The sequence below is a fragment of the Oncorhynchus nerka genome, linkage group LG8 (genome assembly GCF_034236695.1).
Source record: "Oncorhynchus nerka isolate Pitt River linkage group LG8, Oner_Uvic_2.0, whole genome shotgun sequence".
Lineage (NCBI taxonomy): Eukaryota > Metazoa > Chordata > Actinopteri > Salmoniformes > Salmonidae > Oncorhynchus > Oncorhynchus nerka.
In genome coordinates this window covers 47,242,008-47,264,474 of record NC_088403.1, presented here as the reverse complement: position 1 = coordinate 47,264,474, position 22,467 = coordinate 47,242,008, and the positions used below count along the sequence as shown (strand labels likewise).

The 22,467-nt window shown below is 44.5% G+C and overlaps 1 protein-coding gene across 1 annotated transcript in view; it reads left to right on the top strand.

The window, feature by feature from the left end:
- Positions 1 to 22,467, top strand: part of dnah2 (dynein, axonemal, heavy chain 2) — a 229,307-nt gene that overhangs the window by 171,630 nt on the left and 35,210 nt on the right. The window contains exons 56-67 of the mRNA XM_065021857.1: positions 3,760 to 3,899; positions 4,898 to 5,030; positions 7,704 to 7,843; positions 10,365 to 10,575; positions 12,137 to 12,253; positions 13,050 to 13,191; positions 14,573 to 14,742; positions 15,655 to 15,771; positions 16,008 to 16,172; positions 21,154 to 21,276; positions 21,513 to 21,661; positions 21,966 to 22,032. Of these exons, the coding sequence (XP_064877929.1) occupies positions 3,760 to 3,899; positions 4,898 to 5,030; positions 7,704 to 7,843; positions 10,365 to 10,575; positions 12,137 to 12,253; positions 13,050 to 13,191; positions 14,573 to 14,742; positions 15,655 to 15,771; positions 16,008 to 16,172; positions 21,154 to 21,276; positions 21,513 to 21,661; positions 21,966 to 22,032 (1,674 nt within the window). The remainder of the gene's footprint in view (positions 1 to 3,759; positions 3,900 to 4,897; positions 5,031 to 7,703; positions 7,844 to 10,364; positions 10,576 to 12,136; positions 12,254 to 13,049; positions 13,192 to 14,572; positions 14,743 to 15,654; positions 15,772 to 16,007; positions 16,173 to 21,153; positions 21,277 to 21,512; positions 21,662 to 21,965; positions 22,033 to 22,467) is intronic.

Sequence of the window (22,467 nt, the reverse complement as noted above, 5' to 3'; positions counted from 1 at the left end):
ACCCACAGTTTCATCAGCTTTCCGGGTGGCTGGTCTCAGACAATCCTGCAGGTGAAGAAGCTGGATGTGGAGGTCCTGGGCTGGCGTGGTTGCAAAGTGGTCTACAGTTGTGAGGCCCGTTGCCAAATTCTCTAAAACAACGTTGGAGGGGGCTTATGGTAGAGAAATGAACATTCAATTCTCTGGCAAAAGCTATGGTGGACATTCCTGTAGTAGGGATGCCGATTGCACGCTCCCTAAAAACTTGAGACATCTGTAGCATTGTGTTGTGTGACAAAACTGCACATTTAAGAGTGGCCTTTTATTGTCCCCCAGCACAAGGTGCACCTGTGTAATTACCATGCCGTTTAATCGGCTTCTTGATATGCCACACCTGTCTGGTGAATGGATTATCTTGCCAAAGCAGAAATGATGTAAACCAATTTGTGCACAAAAAAAGAAGCAAGCTTTTTGTGCATTTGGAAAATGTATTTCAGCTCATGAAGCATGGGACCAACACTTTACATGTTGCATTGACATTTTTGTTCAGTATATATAATATATACTGTATGAATGAACGAAGGATTTTTTGTTGTTGTGTCCAGTCGCCGTTTGGCAACCCTTCCCTTTTGGGGTTAATTGACACATAAAGAAACATTACAATAATTCACTGTGGTAATTCAGTGTTAATTCTTCTTCCGGTGTTCGCTGCAGTGTGCATCGCATAAAGAGTGAAAAAATGTCAGATAAAACTCAATGCATTATTGTAAATGAGGTTATCCAAACAATAATTACATCCCTAGAGCAGTACAAATATATACATACACACAAGCATATACACTGCATATATACACATACAAACTTACATACTGAATATGAGAATGTGTTCTTAACTGACTTGCCTAGTTAAATAAAGGTTAAATAAAATAATAACTTACAGATAAATAAATACAGAAAAATGAAACAGAGGGCATTTGAACCCAGTCTGGCACAAAGATAAGATTCATATGTGAGACAAGCCTCTACACAATCTATATACACACGTGCCATTTACCACTTAGAAGATTCATATGAGAGACAAGCCTCTACACAATCTATATACACACGTACCATTTACCACTTAGAAGCTAAATATTTGTATCATGTAATTATAGGTTTTTCTTTTATTCCAGGCTTTATCTAAATATTCCGCAAACGGCAATACACAATGGACAAAATACCACTTCAGTTTCTCCTCATCGCTCAGCCACATAATGCCAGGGTACATCTGGTGGTCTGTCTCTTCATCACTCAGCCACATAATGCCAGGGTATATCTGGTGGTCTGTCTCTTCATCACTCAGCCACATAATGCCAGGGTACATCTGGTGGTCTGTCTCTTCATCACTCAGCCACATAATGCCAGGGTACATCTGGTGGTCTGTCTCTTCATCACTCAGCCACATAATGCCAGGGTATATCTGGTGGTCTGTCTCTTCATCACTCAGCCACATAATGCCAGGGTACATCTGGTGGTCTGTCTCTTCATCACTCAGCCACATAATGCCAGGGTACATCTGGTGGTCTGTCTCTTCATCACTCAGCCACATAATGCCAGGGTACATCTGGTGGTCTGTCTCTTCATCACTCAGCCACATAATGCCAGGGTATATCTGGTGGTCTGTCTCTTCATCACTCAGCCACATAATGCCAGGGTATATCTGGTGGTCTGTCTCTTCATCACTCAGCCACATAATGCCAGGGTACATCTGGTGGTCTGTCTCTTCATCACTCAGCCACATAATGCCAGGGTATATCTGGTGGTCTGTCTCTTCATCACTCAGCCACATAATGCCAGGGTACATCTGGTGGTCTGTCTCTTCATCACTCAGCCACATAATGCCAGGGTATATCTGGTGGTCTGTCTCTTCATCACTCAGCCACATAATGCCAGGGTATATCTGGTGGTCTGTCTCTTCATCACTCAGCCACATAATGCCAGGGTATATCTGGTGGTCTGTCTCCTCATCGCTCAGCCACATAATGCCAGGGTACATCTGGTGGTCTGTCTCTTCATCACTCAGCCACATAATGCCAGGGTATATCTGGTGGTCTGTCTCTTCATCACTCAGCCACATAATGCCAGGGTATATCTGGTGGTCTGTCTCTTCATCACTCAGCCACATAATGCCAGGGTACATCTGGTGGTCTGTCTCCTCATCACTCAACCACATAATGCCAGGGTACATCTGGTGGTCTGTCTCTTCATCGCTCAGCCACATAATGCTAGGGTATATCTGGTGGTCTGTCTCTTCATCACTCAGCCACATAATGCCAGGGTACATCTGGTAGTCTGTCTCTTCATCGCTCAACCACATAATGCCAGGAACTATCTGGTGGTCTGTCTCTTCATCACTCAGCCACATAATGCCAGGGTATATCTGGTGGTCTGTCTCTTCATCACTCAGCCACATAATGCCAGGGGATATCTGGTGGTCTGTCTCTTCATCACTCAGCCACATAATGCCAGGGTATATCTGGTGGTCTGTCTCTTCATCACTCAGCCACATAATGCCAGGGTATATCTGGTGGTCTGTCTCTTCATCACTCAGCCACATAATGCCAGGGTATATCTGGTGGTCTGTCTCTTCATCACTCAGCCACATAATGCCAGGGTATATCTGGTGGTCTGTCTCTTCATCACTCAGCCACATAATGCCAGGGTATATCTGGTGGTCTGTCTCTTCATCACTCAGCCACATAATGCCAGGGTATATCTGGTGGTCTGTCTCTTCATCACTCAGCCACATAATGCCAGGGTATATCTGGTGGTCTGTCTCTTCATCACTTGCCACATAATGCCAGGGTATATCTGGTGGTCTGTCTCTTCATCACTCAGCCACATAATGCCAGGGTATATCTGGTGGTCTGTCTCTTCATCACTCAACCACATAATGCCAGGGTACATCTGGTGGTCTGTCTCTTCATCATAATGGTACATCTGGTGGTCTGTCTCTTCATCACTCAGCCACATAATGCCAGGGTATATCTTGTGGTCTGTCTCTTCATCACTCAACCACATAATGCCAGGATATATCTGGTGGTCTGTCTCTTCATCACTCAGCCACATAATGCCAGGGTATATCTGGTGGTCTGTCTCTTCATCACTCAGCCACATAATGCCAGGGTATATCTGGTGGTCTGTCTCTTCATCACTCAACCACATAATGCCAAGGTATATCTGGTGGTCTGTCTCTTCATCACTCAGCCACATAATGCCAGGGTATATCTTGTGGTCTGTCTCTTCATCACTCAACCACATAATGCCAGGATATATCTGGTGGTCTGTCTCTTCATCACTCAGCCACATAATGCCAGGGTATATCTGGTGGTCTGTCTCTTCATCACTCAACCACATAATGCCAGGGTATATCTGGTGGTCTGTCTCTTCATCACTCAACCACATAATGCCAGGGTATATCTGGTGTGCTTTCTGGAATAAGAGAAAGCGTATATCGCGATAGAAAGGACAATGGAGGATAAAATGAATTTCATTCTGTATTTCTTCGAGGTCGCAATCGTTACATAGTGTTTCCTCTTCCATTTCACCACGATACCGACTGTATATTATCTCTCTATTTTAGTACATCTCTTGTAGAAATGTCACCATAAAAATAATAGATAAAAGTGTAATAGTGCTATCCAGCATGTGTGTGGTAGGCTAGTTTGTGTTTTTTGTGTTTGTTCTTATGTTGTTTTGTCTCGTTGTGTATTAACCTTTGACCCTGACCTCCTCGTCCAGGTGTCCAGTGCTCTGTCGGACTGGGCCAGGAAAGACAACATCATTGAGACTCCAGACTCCATGTTCAACTACCTGATAGAGAGAGTGAGGAACAACCTGCACATCGTGCTCTGCATGAGCCCTGTGGGAGACCCCTTCAGGTAAGCCTGCACTCGGGACAGTTTTTGAAGTTAAAGAATGTACAGTGCCTGTTATATCGCACCAAGCAAAGTGATTAGTCATGTACAAAGCACTGAACACATTCAACAATAAGGGTTTGAGACAGAGATGAAAGCTTTTCCTGCGGCATCATCTGTGCTAATGGGCGACTAGTAGAGGTTTCTTCCAAAGCATTGCCACCGTTCTCTCATTATCTGTTTCCTTCTCATGCTCTCTCTGTCTGAGTGTGTAAACCCCACACTCCAGCACAGCTGATTCTCAGTATTAGAGCATAGACAGCCAAACATGAACACTTGTCAGCTTGTTAATGGCTAATGTGCATCCCGCCATCCCTTGTCTTACAAATTAGGAATTGTGTTTAGGATGACACAGCGTTTTAGACCTGAGGCTTGCTGTGATTAGAAATGACAGGATGGATAGCAGACATGATGGCTGGGTCACTCACACACGTACACACACATACGCACACACCAGTCTTTCTCTTTCTCATTAACGAGACAGGGCAGTGTTCACACATAATACCACTAATTGGGCTGGCAGGGCCCATTACCCAGAGCTAATCACCATGCTTTGGCTGTTGGCTCCAGGGCTGCCCTCCATTCCTCCATCCCTCCATTCCTCCATTCCTCCACCTCTGACCAGTATTTGTGGCTGGGAGTGAGAGGGGATCTTACCAGGTCAACACAGTCACACTGGCTGTGTGATGGCATGACAGCAATTAGCCAGCAAAACCTAGTGGCTCAGACAATGGAGGTTGGGTCTTGGCAGCTGTTAAGTTGAGTGGATTTAAGTTGCATTTCTCCAAGAGCTCAAAGTGATTTTCATCATTCACGACATTCACCTCCACAGCAGTGTTTAGCACCCACCTGGGTAACGCACCCATTTAGACACAACTAGACTCACACCCCGCAACAGATTGAAACGTTTATTGAAATCAATGGACTCTTTGGATCTGATTAACTTGTATGTGTTCCTCAAGGAACTATATCCGTCAGTACCCAGCCCTGGTGAACTGTGCCACCATCGACTGGTTCTCAGAGTGGCCCAGAGATGCCCTGTTGGAGGTGGCTGAGAGATACCTGGACGGACTGGCCCTGGGCACCGTGGAGGGGGTGAGACACACACACACACATGCTGGCACGCACGCACACACACACAGATAACACACATACAGTGGGGAGAACAAGTATTTGATACACTGCCGATTTTGCAGGTTTTCCTACTTACTAAGCATGTAGAGGTCTGTAATTTTTTATCATAGGTACACTTCAACTGTGAAGTTCTAAAACAAAAATCCAGAAAATCACATTGTATGATTTATAACTAATTGCATGACAAGTATTTGATCACCTACCAACCAGTAAGAATTCCGTCTCTCTCAGACATGTTAGTTTTTCTTTAAGAAGCCCTCATGTTCTTCACTCATTACCTGTATTAACTGCACCTGTTTGAACTTGTTACCTGTATAAAAGACACCTGTTTACACACTCAATCAAACAGACTCCAACCTCTCTACAATGGCCAAGACCAGAGAGCTGTGTAAGGACATCAGGGATAAAATTGTAGACCTGCACAAGGCTGGGATGGGCTACAGGACAATAGGCAAGCAGCTTGGTGAGAAGGCAACAACTGTTGGCGCAATTATTAGAAAATGGAAGAAGTTCAAGATGACGGTCAATCACCCTCGGTCAGGGGCTCCATGTAAGATCTCACCTCGTGGGGCATCAATGATCATGAGGAAGGTTAGGGATCAGCTCAGAACTACACGGCAGGACCTGGTCAATGACCTGAAGAGAGCTGGGACCACAGTCTCAAAGAAAACCATTAGTAACACACTACGCCGTCATGGATTAAAATCCTGCAGCTCATGCAAGGTCCCCCTGCTCAAGCCAGCGCATGTCCAGGCCCGTCTGAAGTTTGCCAATGACCATCTGGATGATCCAGAGGAGGAATGGGAGAAAATCATGTGGTCTGATGAGACAAAAATATAGCTTTTTGGTCTTTTTTGGTGTTTGGAGAAAGAAGAAGGACGAGTACAACCCCAAGAACACCATCCCAACCGTGAAGCATGGAGGTGGAAACATCATTCTTTGGGGATGCTTTTCTGCAAAGGGGACAGGACGACTGCACCGTATTGAGGGGAGGATGGATGGGGCCATGTATCGCGAGATCTTGGCCAACAACCTCCTTCCCTCAGTAAGAACATTGAAGATGGGTCATGGCTGGGTCTTCCAGCATGACAACGACCCGAAACACACAGCCAGGGCAACTAAGGAGATGCTCCGTAAGAAGCATTTCAAGGTCCTGGAGTGGCCTAGCCAGTCTCCAGACCTGAACCCAATAGAAAATCTTTGGAGGGAGCTGAACGTCCGTATTGCCTAGCAACAGCCCCGAAACCTGAAGGATCTGGAGAAGGTCTGCATGGAAGAGTGGGCCAAAATCCCTGCTGCAGTGTGTGCAAACCTGGTCAAGAACTACAGGAAACGTATGACCTCTGTAATTGCAAACAAAGGTTTCCGTACCAAATATTAAGTTCTGCTTTTCTGATGTATCAAATACTTATGTCATGCAATAAAATGCAAATTAATTACTTAAAAATCATACAATGTGATTTCCTGGATTTTTGTTTTAGATTCCGTCTCTCACAGTTGAAGTGTACCTATGATAAAAATGACAGACCTCTACATGCTTTGTAAGTAGGAAAACCTGCAAAATCGGCAGTGTATCAAATACTTGTTCTCCCCACTGTACACTTCTATCTAAGTGAACTTGGTTAGAAGGTTAGCCTGCTGTGTGATGGAGTGATTCACCCTCTCATCCTTCCTGTGTAGCTACTAGCTAGTCTTTTAAAATACATTTATGAAGAGCAGCTGGGTTGGGAAAACCTCCAGAGTTAAAGCTTGTGTTATTGTAGTCTCATCTATTATGCTGTACCCGCCACGCACACGTCACCTTCGCCTTCACACTCCTAACCCAACACTGCTTTGCTCTGTTTCTCTGTTTCTACAAGGGTATGTAATGTTGTAGGAATGTCGTAGGAATGTTTACGGCAGGAGTGTTTTCCTGGACGCATGACCGGGAGAAACTCTTGGCTCTTGTAATGTTGTTTGTTTCAATAGTGTTATATTCTCTTGTAATACATTTTTAATAACGTTGTAATGACATGTTGGGGATTTATTGTAGATCTAGACAAAGGTGTCCAGTATCTTTGTGACCATGCAGTCTGTGGCCCAGTAATGTTGTATAACGTTGTAATAATGTTGTAATAACGTTATATCTTTGGGTGGATGTGTTCCTCTAGATCCAGACCAAAGTGGCCAGTATCTTTGTGACCATGCACCAGTCTGTGGCCCAGTAATGTTGTCTAATGTTGTAATAACGTTGTAACAACGTTATATCTTTGGGTGGATGTGTTCCTCTAGATCCAGACCAAAGTGGCCAGTATCTTTGTGACCATGCACCAGTCTGTGGCCCAGTAATGTTGTCTAATGTTGTAATAACGTTGTAACAACGTTATATCTTTGGGTGGATGTGTTCCTCTAGATCCAGACCAAAGTGGCCAGTATCTTTGTGACCATGCACCAGTCTGTGGCCCAGTAATGTTGTCTAATGTTGTAATAACGTTGTAACAACGTTATATCTTTGGGTGGATGTGTTCCTCTAGATCCAGACCAAAGTGGCCAGTATCTTTGTGACCATGCACCAGTCTGTGGCCCAGTAATGTTGTCTAATGTTGTAATAACGTTGTAACAACGTTATATCTTTGGGTGGATGTGTTCCTCTAGATCCAGACCAAAGTGGCCAGTATCTTTGTGACCATGCATCAGTCTGTGGCCCAGTTCTCCCAGAGGATGAAGCTGGAGCTGAAGAGACACAACTATGTCACTCCTACCAACTACCTGGAGCTGGTGTCTGGATACAAAAAGTAACTAACTACCATCCCCATTGCCAACTCAAAGTGTTTCTTCGACTTCTCTCAATCTGTCAGTCATCTCCCTGTCTACCGGGTCTGCTGTCTCCCACTCTTTGATGCAGTATATCTTTCACATTCTGTCTCTGTCTGTCTCTCTGTATCTATCTGTCTGTCTGTCTTTCTGTCTCTTCATCAAATCAAATTGTATTTGTGACATGCTCCGAATACAACAGGTATTACACCTTACAGTGAAATGCTTACTTACAAGCCCTTAGCCAACAATGCAGTTTGAAGACAAATACCTTAAAAAAAGCATTAGATAAGAATAACAAATATTTAAAAAGCAGCAGTAAAATAACAATAGCGGGGCTATATACAGGGGGGACAGGGCTATATACAGGGGGGGACCGGTACAGAGTCAATGTGTGGGGGCACCAGTGTCGAGGTAATTGAGGTAATATGTATTAAAGTGACTATGCATAGATAATAACAGAGAGTAGCAGCAGCGTGGGGGGGGGCACAATGCAAATAGTGTGGGTAGTCATTTGATTAGGTGTTCAGGAGTCTATTGGCTTGGGGGTAAAAGCTGTTCACAATCAACGTTGAAGGAGAGGTTGTCTCTGACCTCCCTATTGGCTGTCTCATTGTTGTCTGTGATCAGGCCTACCACTGTTGTGTCATCGGCAAACTTAATGATGGTGTTGGTGTCGTGCTGCTGCGCCTTCTTCACAACTCTTGTCTGTGTGGGTGGACCAATTCAGTTTGTCCGTGATGCCGTCTGGGCCTGCAGCCTTGCGAGGGTTAACACATTTAAATGTTTTACTCACGTCGGCTGTAGTGAAGGAGAGTCCGCAGGTTTTGGTAGCGGGCCGTGTCCGTGGCACTGTATTGTCCTCAAAGCGAGCAAAGAAGTTATTTAGTCTGTCTGGGAGCAAGACATCCTGCTCCGCGACATGGCTGGTTTTCTTTTTGTAATCCGTGATTCACTGTAGACCCTGCCACATACCTCTTGTGTCTGAGCCGTTGAATTGCAACTCTACTTTGTCTCTATACTGACGCTTAGCTTGTTTGATTGCCTTGCAGAGGGAATAGCTACACTGTTTTTATTCGGTCATGTTTCCGGTCACCTTGCCCTGGCTAAAAGCAGTGGTTCGAGCTTTCAGTTTGGCGCAAATGCTACCATCAATCCACAGTTTCTGGTTTGGGAATGTTTTAATAGTTTATGTGGGTACGACATCACGATGCACTTTCTAATGAACTCGCTCACCGAATCAGCGTATTCGTCAATGTTGTTGTTGGACGCAATAAGGAACATATCCCAATCCACGTGATCGAATCAGTGTTGAAGCGTGGAATTAGATTGGTCGGACCAGTGTTGAACAGACCTGAGCACGGGAGCTTCCTGTTTTAGTTTCTGTCTGTAGGCTGGAAGCAACAAAATGGAGTCGTGGTCAGCTTTTCCGAAAGGAGGGCGGGGGAGGGCCTTATATGCGTCGGGGAAGTTAGAATAACAATGATCCAGGGTTTTACCAGCCCTGGTTGTGCAATCGACATGCTGATAGAATTGAGGGAGTCTTGTTTTCAGATTAGCCTTGTTAAAATCCCCAGCTTCAATGGATGCAGCCTCAAGATATGTGGTTTCCAGTTTACATAGAGTCAAATAAAGTTCGTTCAGGGCCATCGATGTGTCTGCTTGGGGGGGAATATATACGGCTGTGATTATAATCAAAGGGTATTCTCTTGGTAGATAATGTGGTCGACATGTGATTGTGAGGAATTCTAAGTCAGGTGAACAGAAGGACTTGAGTTCCTGTATGTTGTTATGATCACACCACGTCTCATTAATCACAAGGCATACCCCCCCACCGTTCTTCTTACCAGAAAGATGCTTGTTTCTGTCGGCGTGATGCGTGAAGAAACCAGCTGGCTGTACCGACTCCGTTAGCGTCTCTTGAGTGAGCCATGTTTCCGTGAAGCAAAGAACGTTACAGTTTCTGATGTCTCTCAGGAAGGCTACCCTTGCTCCGATTTCATCAACCTTGTTGTCAAGAGACTGGACATTGGCGAGTAGTATGCTAGGGAGTGGTGCGCGATGTGCCCGTCTCCGGAGCCTGACCAGAAGACCACTTCGTTTGCCCCTTTTACGGCAACGTTGTTTAGGTTCGCAGGCTGGGATCCGATCCATTGTCCTGGGTGGTGGGCAAAACACAGGATCCTCTTCGGGAAAGTCGTATTCCTGGTCGTAATGATATTGAGTTGACTCTGCTCTTATATTCAGTAGTTCCTCCCAAATGTATGTAATGGAACCTAAGGTTACCTGGGGTACGCGAGGCGAGTCGGCCATCTCTGTCTGCGCCGGAAGTATCTTACTATCTGTCTGTATCTGTCTGCCTGCCTCTCTGTATCTGTCTTACTCTATCTGACTCGCTTACTCTTTTTATTCTTGCCTCACTCTCTCCCTTTCTTTATTTCTTTCTCTCACTTGATCTTTCCTTCACTCATTCTAACTCTCCCTCTCCCTGTGTATCTTCAGGCTGCTGGCTGAGAAGCGCAGTGAGCTGGGGGAGCAGGTTTCCAAGCTGAGGAACGGCCTGTTTAAGATAGACGACACGCGCAGCAAGGTGGAGGCCATGTCTGTGGAACTGGAAGAGGCCAAGAAGAAGGTGGCTGACTTCCAGAAGCAGTGTGAGGAGTACCTGGTCATCATCGTCCAGCAGAAGAGAGAGGCCGATGAACAGCAGAAGGTACGTACAGTTGAAGTCGGAAGTTTACATACACTTAGGTTGGAGTCATTAAAAGTTTTTCAACCACTCCATAAATTTCTTGTTAACCATCTTTAGTTTTGGCAAGTCGGTTAGGACATCTACTTTGTGCATGACACAAGTCATTTTTCCAACAACTGTTTACAGACAGATTGTTTCACTGTATCACAATTCCAGTGGGTCAGAAGTTTACATACACTAAGTTGACTGTGCCCTTAAACAGCTTGGAAAATTCCAGAAAATGATGTCATGGCTTTAAAAGCTTCTGATAGGCTAATTGACATAATTTGAATCAATTGAAGGTGTACCTGTGGGTGTATTTCAAGACCTACCTTCAAACTCAGTACCTCTTTGCTTGACATCATGGGAAAATCAAAAGAAATCAGCCAAGACCTCAGAAAAGAAATTGTAGACCTCCACAAGTCTGGTTCATCCTTGGAAGCAATTTCCAAAAGCCTGAAGGTACCACTTTCATCTGTACAAACATTAGCACGCAAGTATAAACACCATAGGACCACACAGCCGTCATACCGCTCAGGAAGTAGACGTGTTCTGTCTCCTAGAGATTAATGTACATTGGTGCGAAAAGTGCAAATCAATCCCAGAACAACAGCAAAGAACCTTGTAAAGATGCTGGAGGAAAGAGGTACAAAAGTGTCTATATCCACAGTAAAACGAGTCCTATATCGATATAACCCGAAAGGCCGCTCAGCAAGGAAGAAGCCACTGATCCACATCCGCCATAAAAAAGCCAGACTACGGTTTGCAACTGCACATGGACAAAGATCATACTTTTTTGAGAAATTTCCTCTGGTCTGATAAAAAAAATATATAACTGTTTGACCATAATGACCATCGTTATGTTTGTAGGAAAAAGGGGGAGGCTTGCAAGCCGAAGAACACCATCCCAACCGTGTAGCACGGGGGTGGCAGCATCATGTTGTGGGGGTGCTTTGCTGCAGGTGGGACTGGTGCACTTCACAAAATAGATAGGCATCATGAGGATGGAAAATTATGTGTATATATTGAAGCAAATGGGTCTTCCAAAGGAACAATGACCTCAAGCATACTTCCAAGCAAAATGGCTTAAGGACAACAAAGTCAAGGTATTGGAGTGGCCATCACAAAGCCCTGACCTCAATCCTATAGAACATTTGTGGGCAGAACTGAAAAAGCATGTGCGAACAAACCTGACTCAGTTACACCAGCTCTGTCAGGAGGAATGGGCCAAAATAAACCCAACTTATTGTGGGAAGCTTGTGGAAGGCTACCCGAAACGTTTGACCCAAGTTAAACCATTTAAAGACAATGCTACGAAATACTAATTGAGTGTATGTAAACTTCTTACCCACTGGGAATGTGATGGAAGAAATAAAAGCTGAAATAAATCATTCTCTCTACTATTATTCTGTCATTTCACATTCTGAAAGTAAAGTGGTGATCCTAACTGACCTAAGACAGGGAATTTTTACCAGGATTAAATGTCAGGAATTGTGAAAAGTTTACGTTTAAATGTATTTGAATAAGGTGCGCGTGTGTGTAGACTGTGAGTGCCCACAGTGAGAAGATCGGAGCAGAAGAGATCAAGTGTAGGGCCATGGCTGAGAACGCCCAGAGAGACCTGGATGAAGCCGTGCCTGCTCTGGAGGAGGCCATGAAGGTAAGCTGTTTGTATCTGTTTTTATGTGTGATACTGCCTCTGTGTGTGGCTGGGTCTCAATAGCAGCAGGGGTCGCCTTAATGCGGAATTCTGCATTTTTCACGCTTGATAACACGTAACAAATATCTTGCTGCGTTTTGGAAACGCAGATCGAATATGTTTTTTATTGTAATTTCTGCTCGGCATCAGACTAATTGTGTGCTTCTCGGTGTGGCCCGTGCTAGATTAACTTAGATTAACAAGTAAAACATTGAGCTGGCTGCTCACATTCTTTCTCTGGTGGTGATGCATAGTTTTGTTTCTAAAAGGCCTCTCTTTTTCATTGTAAGCTCATTTACTTGTGTGGCTGGTAGCCAAATAGAGTTGCACTTATGTTGTCCTCTGATGTGTTGCGCTAATGTATTTTCTGGGAAGGAAAACTGTAGTTGCAGTCCCCTGATCACTCTATTGAAGCAAAACAACGCTGTTGACTTTCAGTGTAAAACGCCGGTGAAATGGTTTAAAACGCTGCGTTTTGAAAATGCATTAACACGTTGTATGTATAATCTTGTTTTTTTCACACATATATTTAGTGTTTTTTTTTATTTACAGGGCAATCAGCAGAGTTGGTACAGTAATATATATGGTCACCTTCTGTGATTGTGTTACCATATTTACTGACTCTCTCCTACCTCCCACCCTCTCCTTTCCCTTCTCTCCCCCCTCTCCTCTCCGCTCCCCTCCTCTCTCTCTTCTCTTCTCCCCTCCACTCACCTTGTTTCCCCTCCTCTCCTCCTCCCTCTCCTCCCTTTCCCAGGCGTTGGAGTCCCTGAATAAGAAGGACATGACAGAGATCAAGTCGTACGGCCGTCCCCCGACCCTGGTGGAGACCGTCATGCAGGCTGTTATGATCCTCAGAGGCAATGAGCCCACCTGGGCAGAGGCCAAGAGACAGCTGGGTGAGAGCTATCTACTGCTCCATCTATCTCTCTTTCCATCTATCTCTCTTTCTGTCTCCCTACCTCTTCGATTCTAACTGGGCAGGGGCCAAGAGACAGCTGGGTGGGAGTGGGGGAGGATTTGTAGAGAGGAGTAGATTTGGAGCAAAATGTAAGAAAAAGTACATTTTAATGGAAAACGTTAATTTTGGTTAGTATCAACAGTAAAATACTCTGAAACTTTAGTGCATTGTGGGAACATGTTTAGGGCGGGGAAAGAATTGCTGTATTTCGTATGGTAATTGTAATTCCAGCCCCACAGAATACAGTACTGTACCGTATCTTTGGAGCACCAAAAACCGTTTGACCATTAGTGGATGCATCGTTGTTGTTTCTGTCTCATTAACATATTTTGAGGCGTGTCTTGTAAGAGGCTATATTTGTAGCACTCGTGAGTAAGCATGCTGTACCAATTTTACTCCTCTGTGGTTATAGTGCCCCATCAATTTAAAATCTATAGGGGACAGATTGGAGTGACAGCAAGTCTTAAACATTAAATGGTTAAGCATTTTGCCATGTCCTTTTGGTCTGTTTTTCCCTGTTTTTGCTGCCAGTTTGGAAGCCTTTGATAAGGCCTCTATAAGTGCAAGTGATATAGGCCTAAAATGCTAAATATTCATTAAAATGCTGTACTGTGTAAACACTACCAAGCAGCCAAACTGCTTGGACCAATCAATCCCTTGTAATTATTTATGTCATTCATCCAGGTATTAATGAATTGATTCCTATTACGGTAGCACTATAACGGTATAATACAGTACATTCTATGGTACTGTACTGTGTGTCATTACACAGTACTTGCTTTGACACCGTATTCATATTACAGTGGGTGTACTGCAATATAAAAGACAGAATGTTACTTGCCACTGAGCTGTGTGTAAATGACTATCAAATTCACGGCAATCCCTTTACTGTGTATACCAGTGGTACACACACCTGGTCCTGGGGACTCAAAGGGGTGTACATTTGAGTTTTTTCCTTGGCACTACATACCTGATTCAAATGATCACCTCATCATCAGGCTTCAATGATTAGAATCATGTGTGCAAAAATACAAATGTGCAGGACCAGGACTGACCACCAGTGGCTTATACAGTAACTAGCTACAGTAGTGGGCACAAAGAGGAAGAGCTAGACCAAAACCTCAGATATACTATATTGTATAAAGAAACTTTTGAATCCTCGCATTGAAAATACAGAAAGGTGAGAGAGGGAGGGGGGGGAGACAGAGAGAGAGAAATATGTTTCCCATGCCAATAAAGCCCTTTGAATTGAATTGAGAGAGAGAGAAGAAGTAAAGACAAGAGTTATTTACTGGTTGCCCTTGGTGTCTGGCATGCAGGCGAGGGCAACTTCATCAAGCAGCTGGTCCACTTTGACAAGGACAACATCTCAGACCGCGTACTGAAGAAGATCGGCCAATACTGCACCCAGCCAGACTTTCATCCAGAGATCATAGGACGGGTCTCCCTGGCCGCCAAGTCTCTCTGTATGTGGGTCAGAGCCATGGAGGTAAGCAGTATACATACATATACACACAGTGGCCAGTTTATTCAGGACACCCATCTAGTACCGGGTCGGACCCCTCTTTTCCTCCAGAACAGCCTGAATTATCTGAGGAATGGAAACTTTGCTCAATTAGTATCAAGGGACCTAACATGTGCCAGGAAAACATTCCCCACACAGTTACACCACCTTCACCAGCCTGTACGGTTGACACCAGGCAGAATGGGGTCATTGACTCATGCTGCTTACGCCAAATCCTGACTCTGCCGTCAGCATGACGCAACAGGAACCAGGATTTGTCAGACCAGGCAATGTTTTTCCGCTCCTCAGTTGTCCAGTGTTGGTGATGGCGTGCTCGCTGGAGACGCTTCTTCTTGTTTTTAGCTGATAGGAGTGGAACCCGGTGTGGTCGTCTGCTGCAATATCCCATCTGTGACAAGGAGCGACGAGTTGTGCGTTCCGAGACGCCGTTCTGCACACCACTGTTGTACTGCGCCGTTATTTGTCTGTTTGTGGCCCGCCTGTTAGCTTGCATGACTCTTGCCATTCTCCTTCCACCTCACATCTACGAGCTGTTTTTCGCCCCCACAGGACTGCCACTAACTGGATGTTTTTTGTTTGTCACACCATTCTTGATAAACCCTAGACACTGTCGTGTGTGAAAAGCCCAGGAGGCCGTCCGTTTCTAAGATCTGGCGCGCCTGGCACCAACAGTCATACCACGCTCAAAGCCGCTTAGGTCACTTATTTTGCCCATTCTAATGTTCAATGAAACAGTAACTGAATGCCTCGATGCCTGTCTGCCTGCTTTATATACCAAGCCAAAGCCACGTGACACACTGTCTGTAGGAGCAAACCATTTTTGTGAACAGGGTCTCTCACTTTCTCACTCTCTCTCTCTCTCTCTCACTCACTCAGGTGTATGGTCGTATCTTCAGGGTGGTGGAGCCTAAGAGAGCCAGGCTGAACGGGGCCATGTCCCAGCTGGCAGAGAAACAGGCTTCCCTGGCAGAGGCCCAGGCGAAACTCATTGAGGTACACACACGCACACCAACTCAGAGAGCTACTGTACAGGGGTGGTGAGGAGGCAGAAGAGACCTGCCTGCCTGGGAAATACTCACTATAACTGATGCGTTTCTAGAGTGTCAATGAGTCTTTGTGAGTGTTTGTGTTTCTCATTGGTACTCGGGTGCTTTTTGGAAGTGAGAATAGTAAGAATGAATCTAGTTGCGTGTGAATCTGTGTGCTGTATTTTGTGTGTGTGTGTGTAGGTAGGGGAGAAGCTGGACCTGTTGAAGAGGCAGTATGATGAGAAGCTGGCTCAGAAGGAGGAGTTGAGGAGGAAGTCAGAGGACATGGAGGTCAAACTGGACCGGGCCGGGAAACTGGTGTCTGGACTGGCTGGAGAGAGAATCCGCTGGGAGGAGACTGTGGTGGTACGACCCCCACTTATTGAGCTCACACAGCCAGCTAAAACACACTATCGCACATGCAACTCATCACACACGCAACTCATCACACAGCGTTCACACTAGAGGCGACCGATTATGATTTTTCAACGCCGATACCGATTATTGGAGGACCAAAAAAGGCGATGCCGATTAATCGGCCGATTTTAAAACTGTATTTATTTATAATAATGACAATTACAAAAATACTGAATGAACACTTTTATTTTAACTTAATATAATACATCAATAAAATCCTCAAATTAGCCTCAAATAAATAATGAAATGTTCAATTTGGTATAAATAATGCAAAAACAAAGTGTTGGAGAAGAAAGTAAAAGTGCAATATGTGCCATGTAAAAAGGCTAACGTTTAAGTTCCTTGCTCAGAACATGTGTAACGGCTCTCTTCTATCTCCTCCTCTGACGAAGAGGTAGAACAAGGATCGGACCAAAATGCAGCGTGATGATGATTCATGATATATTTTAATGAAGGAAAACCTATACAACAGAAACTACAAAAATAACAAAATGAAATTATGAAAACCGAAACAGCCCTATCTGGTGCAAACACAAAGACAGGAACAATCACCCACGAAACACACAGTGAAACCCAGGCTACCTAAATATGGTTCCCAATCAGAGACAACGAGAATCACCTGACTCTGATTGAGAACCGCCATAGCCTATGCTAGACACCCCTACTCAGCCACAATCACAATGCCTACTAAAACCCCAATACGAAAACACAACACAAAATAAACCCATGTCACACCCTGGCCTGACCAAATAAATATATAAACACAAAATACTAAGACCAGGGCGTGACAACATGAGAACATATGAAAGCTGGTGGTTCCTTTTAACATGAGTCTTCAATATTCACAGGTAAGAAGTTTTAGGTTGTAGTTATTATAAGAATTATAGGACTATTTCTCTCTATATTTGTATTTCATATACCTTTGACTATTGGATGTTCTTATATATACACTGCTCAAAAAAATAAAGGGAACACTAAAATAACACATCCTAGATCTGAATGAATGAAATATTCTTATTAAATACTTTTTTCTTTACATAGTTGAATGTGCTGACAACAAAATCACACACAAATTATCAATGGAAATCAAATTTATCAACCCATGGAGGTCTGGATTTGGAGTCACACTCAAAATTAAAGTGGAAAACCACACTACAGGCTGATCCAACTTTGATGTAATGTCCTTAAAACAAGTCAAAATGAGGCTCAGTAGTGTGTGTGGCCTCCACGTGCCTGTATGACCTCCCTACAATGCCTGGGCATGCTCCTGATGAGGTGGCGGATGGTCTCCTGAGGGATTTCCTCCCAGACCTGGACTAAAGCATCCGCCAACTCCTGGACAGTCTGTGGTGCAACGTGGAGTTGGTGGATGGAGCGAGACATGATGTCCCAGATGTGCTCAATTGGATTCAGGTCTAGGGAACGGGCGGGCCAGTCCATAGCATCAATGCCTTCCTCTTGCAGGAACTGCTGACACATTCCAGCCACAGCATTGTCTTGCATTAGGAGGAACCCAGGGCCAACTGCACCAGCATATGGTCTCACAAGGGGTCTGAGGATCTCATCTCGGTACCTAATGGCAGTCAGGCTACCTCTGGCGAGCACATGGAGGCCCCCAAAGAAATGCCACCCCACACCATGACTGACCCACCGCCAAACCGGTCATGCTGGAGGATGTTGCAGGCAGCAGAACGTTCTACACGTCGTCTTCAGACTCTGTCACGTCTGTCACATGTGCTCAGTGTGAACCTGCTTTCATCTGTGAAGAGCACAGGGCACCAGTGGCGAATTTGCCAATCTTGGTGTTCTCTGGCAAATGCCAAACGTCCTGCACGGTGTTGGGCTGTAAGCATAACCCAGGGCCCTCATACCACCCTCATGGAGTCTGTTTCTGACCGTTTGAGCAGACACATGCACATTTGTGGCCTGCCTGCTGGAGGTCATTTTGCAGGGCTCTGGCAGTGCTCCTCCTGCTCCTCCTTGCACAAAGGCGGAGGTAGCGGTCCTGCTGCTGGGTTGTTGCCCTCCTACGGCCTCCTCCACGTCTCCTGATGTACTGGCCTGTCTCCTGGTAGCGCCTCCATGCTCTGGGCACTACGCTGACAGACACAGCAAACCTTCTTGCCACAGCTCGCATTGATGTGCCATCCTGGATGAGATGCACTACCTGAGCCACTTGTGTGGGTTGTAGACTCCGTCTCATGCTACCACTAGAGTGAAAGCACCTCCAGCATTCAAAAGTGACCAAAACATCAGCCAGGAAGCATAGGAACTGAGAAGTGGTCTGTGGTCACCACCTGCAGAACCACTCCTTTATTGGGAGTGTCTTGCTAATTGCCTATAATTTCCACCTGTTGTCTATACCATTTGCACAACAGCATGTGAAATTTATTGTCAATCAGTGTTGCTTCCTAAGTGGACAGTTTGATTTCACAGAAGTGTGACTGACTTGGAGTTACATTGTGTTGTTTAAGTGTTCCCTTAAATTTTTTATGCAGTGTATATATATAGTATTGCCAGTGTAACAGTATAGCTTCCATCCCTCTCCTCGCCCCTACCTGGGCTCAAACCAGGGACACATCGACAACAGCCACCCTTGAAGCATCGTTACCCATCGCTCTACAAAAGCCGCAGCCCTTGCAGAGCAAGGAGAGCAACTACTTCAAGGTCTCAGAGCGAATGACGTCACTGATTGAAACGCTATTAGCGCGCACCCCGCTAGCTAGCTAGCCATTTCACTTCGGTTACACCAGCCTCATCTCGGGAGTTGATAGGCTTGAAGTCATAAACAGCTCAATGCTTGAAGCACAGCGAAGAGCTGCTGGCAAATGCAGGAAAGTGCTGTTTGAATGAATGCTTACGAGCCTGCTGCTGCCTACCACCGCTCAGTCAGACTGCTCTATCAAAGATCAAATCATAGACTTAATTATAACATAATAACACACAGAAATATGAGCCTTAGGTCATTAATATGGTCAAATCCGGAAACTATAATTTCGAAAAAACAAAACATTTATTCTTTAATTGAAATACAGAAACGTTACGTAGTTTATCTAACGGGTGGCATCCTTAAGTCTAGATTTTGCTGTTACATTGCACAACCTTCAATGTTATGTCATGATTATGAACAATTCTGGCAAATTAATTATGTTCTTTGTTAGGAAGAAATGGTCTTCATACAGTTCACAACGAGCCAGGCGGCCCAAACTGCTGCATATACCCTGACTCTGCTTGCACTGAACGCAAGAGAAGTGACACAATTTCCCTAGTTAAAATAAATTAATGTTAGCAGGTAATATTAACTAAATATGCAGGTTTAAAAATATATACTTGTCTATGGATTTTAAAGAAAGGCATTGGTGTTTATGGTTAGGTACATTGGGGCAACGATTGTGCTTTTTTTGCGAATGCGCTTGTTAAATCATCACCCGTTTGGCGAAGTTGAAGTAGGCTGTGATTCGATGATAAATTAACAGGCACCGCATCGATTATATGCAACACAGGACTAGCGAGATAAACTAGTAATATCATCAACCATGTGTAGATAACTAGTAATTATGTTAACTTGTTGCGACGAGCAATCCCGTATCCGGGAGCGTAATTATATCCTCAAGCTCATTACCATAACGCAACGTTAACTATTCATGAAAATCGCAAATGAAATGAAATAAATATATTGACTCACAAGCTTAGCCTTTTGTTAACAACACTGTGATCTCAGATTTTCAAAAAATGCTTTTCAACCATAGCTACACAAGCATTTGTGTAAGAGTATTGATAGCTAGCATAGCATTAAGCCTAGCATTCAGCAGGCAACATTTTCACAAAAACAAGAAAAGCATTCAAATAAAATAATTTACCTTTGAAGAATTTCGGATGTTTTCAATGAGGAGACTCTCAGTTAGATAGCAAATGTTCAGTTTTTCCAAAAATATTATTTGTGTAGGACAAATCGCTCCGTTTTGTTCATCACGTTTGGCTGAGAAAACCCCCCGAGAATTCTGTCATTTCAACGCGAACTTTTTTCCAAAATATCGACAGAAACATGGCAAACGTTGTTTAGAATCAATCCTCAAGGTGTTTTTCACATATCTATTCGATGATAAGTCACTCGTGGCAGTTTGGTTTCTCCTCTGTTCAAAATGGAAACATGCACGCACCTGGAGATTACGCAATAGTTTCGACGGAGGACACAGAGCGGACACCTGGTAAATGTAGTCTCTTATGGTCAATTTTCCAATGATATGCCTACAAATACGTCACAATGCTGCAAACACCTTGGGGAAACGACAGAAAGTGTAGGCTCTCCTTGCGCATTCACAGCCATATAAGGAGACATTGGAACACAGCGCCTCAAAAATCTGGCTCACTTCCTGTATGAAATTTCATCTTGGTTTCGCCTGTAGCATTAGTTCTGTGGCACTCACAGACAATATCTTTGCAGTTTTGGAAACGTCAGAGTGTTTTCTTTCCAAAGCTGTCTATTATATGCATAGTCGAGCATCTTTTTGTGACAAAATATCTTGTTTAAAACGGGAACGTTTTTCATCCAAAAATGAAATACTGCCCCCAGAGGTTCAAGAGGTTAAGATTGATTTTAAGATTATGTTAAGATTGTTAGTCAGCCTGACACGCAGTCTCCTCGTGGAGTGCAATTTAATCGGCCACAATCGGTGTCCAAAAATGCCGATTACCGATTGTTATGAAAACTTGAAATCGGCCCGATTAATCGGTCGACCTCTAGTACAAACCCAGTAGTGTGTCTGAGTCAACTTTCAAAGAGTCATTTGGTCAGAAGATTAGACTGATAATTTCTTATCATTAAAGTTGTCCGGTAGCTTTTCTCCTTCATCTTTCTTTGTTTTGATGGTCACGTCCACGAGTGTGACCTGGAGATGTGTGTGTGTGTGTGTGTGTGTGTGTGTCTCAGGGTTTGGAGACGAACATGGGTTTTCTGGTAGGAGACTGTCTGCTGGCTGCAGCCTTTCTCTCCTACATGGGGCCTTTCCTCTCCAACTACAGAGACCAGCTGGTCTCGATCTGGATGAAACAGGTGAGTGGCAAGGTCACTGTCTGGATTTCCCTCCACTCTGTCACACTACACCGGTAGGTGGAAATGTACTTATGTGTATATATTATTCACTGTTACCTTCATGTCTCTCTCTCACACACACATTTAACCACATTCCTCTCTCTCTCTTTCTCTCTCTCTCTCTCTCTCTCTCTCTCTCTCTCTCTCTCTCTCTCTCTCTCTCTCTCTCGCCTCTCCCTCCCTCTCTTCTCCATCAGGTGCGTGAGTTGGAGGTGCCGTGTTCTCCAGGTTTTAGTTTCGCTGTGTTCCTGTCCAAGCCCACAGCCGTAAGGGACTGGAACATCCAGGGTCTGCCCTCCGATGCCTTCTCCACCGAAAACGGCGTCATCGTCACCCGCGGCAACCGGTCAGACAACCCACACACACACATCCAGTATCGTTATTCAGTTCTCTCCGTCTTTGCTTAGTGGGTGTTGTATGTGGGTGTTGCTTTGCTTAGTGGGTGTTGCATCTCTTAGTTTCATATTGATAATATTACTTCAGTAGTCTAAACGAGATAAAACCGCTCAGTTGAATCAAACAAAGATTACACCTATCTCAGTCTCACAGACCTCACGGATGAGGCTAAGAAGACGTACTAGAATTTGGGTGTTGTGGCTACTGTCTAACTTGATGATGTGAACGTATTGCTTCTCTTTGTTTTTCCCAAGATGGCCGCTGATGGTGGACCCACAAGGCCAAGCCCTGAAGTGGATCAAAAATATGGAGATGAAGAGGGTGAGACCTGCTTTGTGCAAATTATGTCTGTCTCTCTACCACACACACACCTTCTCTCTCCTCGCTTTCACATTTCTCTCTGCCACTGTCTACTTCCATGGTTATTGACCTCGTACTCGCTGCATTGTGTGTTTGTCGACGCATTCCATGTAACATGAATAGATGTCACTTTCTTGGTCAAAGCTCTTTCTCTCCTAACCCTTGACCTTTACTATACTTACAGTGTTGGAAGGTCACAAGGTCACTGAAAACATGAAGCATAACACGTACAATATCAAATCAAATGTCCTTGGTCACGTGCACGAGGTTAGCAGATGTTAATGCGAGTGTAGCGAAAAGCTTGTGCTTCTCGTTTTGACAGTGCAGTAATATCTAACAAGTCATCGAACAATTCCACAACAACTACCTTATACACACAAATAAGGAAAGGGATGG